Here is a 2,177-nt window from a genome sequence, read left to right as displayed (position 1 = left end):
CTTTATGTTTATTCTGTTTTTGTTTTTGATTATTTGATATAAATATTTCATAAGTATTATTCTTTAATATTTTTTTCCTTTATAATATGAAAAAATTAACTGTGCAGTATATATATATTTTTTTTAATATAAAAGACAATTTCTTATATATTATATAATTATATAACTAATAATATGATACACTAGTATATAAAATTAAATAATTTTTTTCATATTTCATACCTAATTCTTATCTTTTTTCATTCATGAATCTCAATAATAGCATTAGCATAATGTATATGTTTTTAAAATAAAAAAAATTATTCCAGCTAATATGTATTTTTTAGAACATTAATAACAATAAAAACATTTGTGTAAACCGTTTTTATAAAAATTAATTTTAGTATATCTCTTGTATATAGACTATTTTATTCATTATTGCTATATGCATTATTTTCAATATAATGGAATCTTCGCAATTAACAAAAACAGTATAATTATAAATTATCATAAAAATAATTTGTCATAATGTAATATTTTCATATTATACCATTATGTTTTAGTGTAATAGTGCTTTTCATTAAATAAATTATTTATGTATTTTATATTTTTAGTATCCATTTTTAGAAGAAATATTAAATTTGTATGATAAATTGGATCAATCTGTATTTGAAAATGATCCAGAACAAGAAATTTTAAATTTATGTGATGAAACTAACACATTTAAATCTACTCATAAAACAGAACTAAAAACACATGTATTAAAATTTTAAGAAAACTTTTTTATGTAGTAGTCTGGATGAGGTTAATTCTGAAAAATGCTGTAGCAATTTATATTTCTGGTTACATTTTGAAATGAAAAAATATAGCCTTTCCAGTGGTATTATCGAGGATGTTTTGGAATTATCTAAAAAGAGAGAAAGAGAGTTGCCTAAATATAATAATTGTTTTAATAATATTTCATCTAATTCAAACCTCCATAAAAATGAGGAATTAATAAAATTAAGTATATTTAATGTCAATAAAGATAAATTTCACAATTTATTAAATAATACGCATTATTTGAAAAATTGCTTTTTCAAAAACTATTTTTATGAATGCGTTAAAACATACATATATTTGAATAATCAATACTGTTTTGATGAAAAAACAGGCATTTCTAATAACAAAGGCGGATGCCAAATTTTAAGTATGTTTAGAGATTCATACTCATCTTTCCTTCAAGATGCAGAAAGGAAAGGCTATGAATTACCAAATTTATTATCTTCTGAATTATATGATGCTGTTTCATGTACGTTAGAAGAAAGTAAACTAGAATCACATCCTATAGCTTCTAATAATTCATATAAGTCTATACCATATAGTGTTTCCACGGCAATTGGTACAATGTCTGCTATACCTCCCATTTTATCGTTAATATATAAGGTTAATATAATTTGTACTTAAATATATAAACAAAAGTTAACAAAAACATATGTTTTACAGCTTTCCACGGAATAGATATAACAATATTATCATATATATATATATTTCTTTTTTTCCATGTTAGTTTACCCCTGCCGGAATCTGGTTTCGGTCAAAAATTAAAAAAAGAACAAAGATTTTAGACAATACATATGAACAAATAGAAAATGAATTATTTTATCCTTCACATAAAAATGCAATTATAAATTCTAGCAATTCAAGATATAATGTTGCTTATGGACGAGTGTGAATCTGTAATATAACACAATACAATTTGATTGGCATAGTTAATATAATAAATTTTATTAAGAAAAATATTATAAGGATATTAACCAAAATAAATTTAATTTAATGTATGATATAAAAAATAAAAAAATAAAATGTAAAATGTATGATATAGAAAAAAATATATATATTATTTATATAAACGAAGAATTATAATAAGAAAATATATGTAAATATTTCTTTTAAATATATTATTATTAGCGTTATTTATAATGTAAAAAATATTAGAATAATAAATTTAAAGAATATAATAAATATTATTAACATATATCTAGAAAACAACAAATTTATATTACGAAAAATGTGTAGGTTTATGGTTCAGTTTTCTCTTTTTATGGGTATTATATTAGCGTATAAATGATTATATTCGTAATAATATTATTTTTATAGTCATTTATATAATATATAGAGATTAAAAATATATGATAAAATATTTTTTTTATTATCTC

At 20.1% G+C, this 2,177-nt stretch overlaps 1 protein-coding gene across 1 annotated transcript; it reads left to right on the top strand.

The window, feature by feature from the left end:
- Positions 1 to 834: 834 nt before the first annotated feature.
- On the top strand, positions 835 to 1,693 carry PCYB_004110 (hypothetical protein; the record flags this gene model as incomplete). The annotated part of the gene is made up of 2 exons (XM_004227832.1): positions 835 to 1,404; positions 1,529 to 1,693. The coding sequence occupies 2 exons, from the start codon at positions 835 to 837 to the stop codon at positions 1,691 to 1,693; spliced, it is 735 nt and encodes a 244-aa protein (XP_004227880.1).
- Positions 1,694 to 2,177: the final 484 nt, after the last annotated feature.

This window comes from Plasmodium cynomolgi (genome assembly GCF_000321355.1).
Source record: "Plasmodium cynomolgi strain B DNA, scaffold: 0431, whole genome shotgun sequence".
Classification (NCBI taxonomy): domain Eukaryota; phylum Apicomplexa; class Aconoidasida; order Haemosporida; family Plasmodiidae; genus Plasmodium; species Plasmodium cynomolgi.
The sequence above is the reverse complement of the archived record's forward strand: the minus strand, read 5'-3'. Positions and strand labels throughout refer to the sequence as shown.